This window comes from Quercus robur, chromosome 4 (genome assembly GCF_932294415.1).
Source record: "Quercus robur chromosome 4, dhQueRobu3.1, whole genome shotgun sequence".
NCBI lineage: Eukaryota > Viridiplantae > Streptophyta > Magnoliopsida > Fagales > Fagaceae > Quercus > Quercus robur.
The window spans coordinates 83072340-83073706 of NC_065537.1; the positions used below are offsets into that span (position 1 = coordinate 83072340).

A 1367-nucleotide genomic window follows, 5' to 3' on the forward strand; every position below is an offset into this window, starting at 1 on the left:
AGAGTGTTCTTGTGCACTATTGTATTTTCCTTGATAATAGTGAAATCCCTGCAACTCCGTGGACATAGACAAATTGCCGAACCACATAAATATTGTCTTGTGCGTGTGATTGTTTTCTTTGGCGTGTGTTTTCTCTATTTGTTTTGTTTCTCACATGTTGGGATTTTGATTAAATTCCCTACAGCTGGTTCATCGGATGTCGAAGTTGGAAAACGTCTGTGGAATGGACTTTGGAAGCTCAAGGTGCCAAACAAAGTGCGACATTTCTTGTGGCATGTGGAGTCAGAATCATTACCCACTAATTTTAATCTCTGTGCCTGGCACATCATTCCTGATAATAGTTGTAACTTGTGCGAGGATCACCCAAAAGATGTGCTTCATTGCCTTTGGTTATGTGATTTCGCCAAGTGTGTGTAGTTCTCGGATCAGACCTTCAGTTTTCCACGTTCAAAAGTTTTCATTTATACTCACCGATACTTCCTCTAATATTGCTGCCCTGTTTTCCATGGTCGCCTAGAGTATATGGACCCACCACAACAAATTACGAGTAAAATAGCAGGTCTGGGATGTGGGTGATATGGTCAAGAAAGCCAAGGAACAGCTGCAAGAGTTTTGGGATGTGCAGCGTTCTTCTACGAGGCCAATGGTTCCACGTGAGGTGGTACGTTCGAAGTCCCCTTTTGCAGGTTTGTTCAAGATCAATTTTGACGGTGCTATCTTCGAGAACATGGACCTTGCTGGTTTGGGGTTTGTCGTTAGGGACGAGCATGGGATGATTGTCGCTACTCTTAGTCAGCGAATTCCCCTGCCCAGCTCGGTGGATATGGTGGAAGCACTGGCAGCTAGGTGTGCTCTCATTTTTGCCCAAGAAATTAGTATTTTAACAGTGGAGCTTGAAGGTGACTCCCTACAAGTCATCAAAGCTATCAAAAATCTGAAGCAAGACAGATCGTGGCTGGGCCATATTATATAGGATATTAAGTGGTTGGGGTCTTGTATGTGGTTATGTAATTTTTCTCATATTTGTAGGGGGTAATAGATTAGCCCCCTCCCTAGCTAGAAGAGCAGTTTTAGCTGCGGATACTAATGTGTGGTTAGAAGAGCTACCACAAGACTTAGATGATGTTTTTTAGTCTGATTTACCTTAATAAAGTTGGCTTATCTGTTTCTCCAAAAAAAAAAAAAAAAAAACTATACAATGGCTGTATTGGTATTAACTTATTAGGACTTGATGAAAATCTTGAACTGTCAACAGGCATATTCTCATTTGATGGTATCCTTACAGGTTGTAATACCTCTATTATCCTCAAAGACACAATAGTAGTAAGGAAAAGTAATATATTATGGAGGATTGTAGAGATGTTTAA

General features: G+C 40.8%; 1 protein-coding gene across 1 annotated transcript; it reads left to right on the forward strand.

Annotated features, from left to right (window-relative positions):
- The first annotated feature begins 577 nt into the window (after window positions 1-577).
- LOC126722781 (uncharacterized) lies at window positions 578-1133 on the forward strand. The gene is made up of 2 exons (XM_050425929.1): window positions 578-899; window positions 1030-1133. Exons 1-2 carry the CDS (start codon window positions 578-580, stop codon window positions 1131-1133), a joined length of 426 nt encoding a protein of 141 aa, XP_050281886.1.
- The last annotated feature ends 234 nt before the right edge of the window (window positions 1134-1367 follow it).

Bases quoted from the DNA above. Each gene is read 5' to 3' on its own strand.
- LOC126722781 (XM_050425929.1), top strand. From the start codon at position 578: ATGGTCAAGAAAGCCAAGGAACAGCTGCAAGAGTTTTGGGATGTGCAG. The intron at 900-1,029 runs GTGACTCCCTAC...TCATATTTGTAG, and splicing joins TTTAACAGTGGAGCTTGAAG to GGGGTAATAGATTAGCCCCC.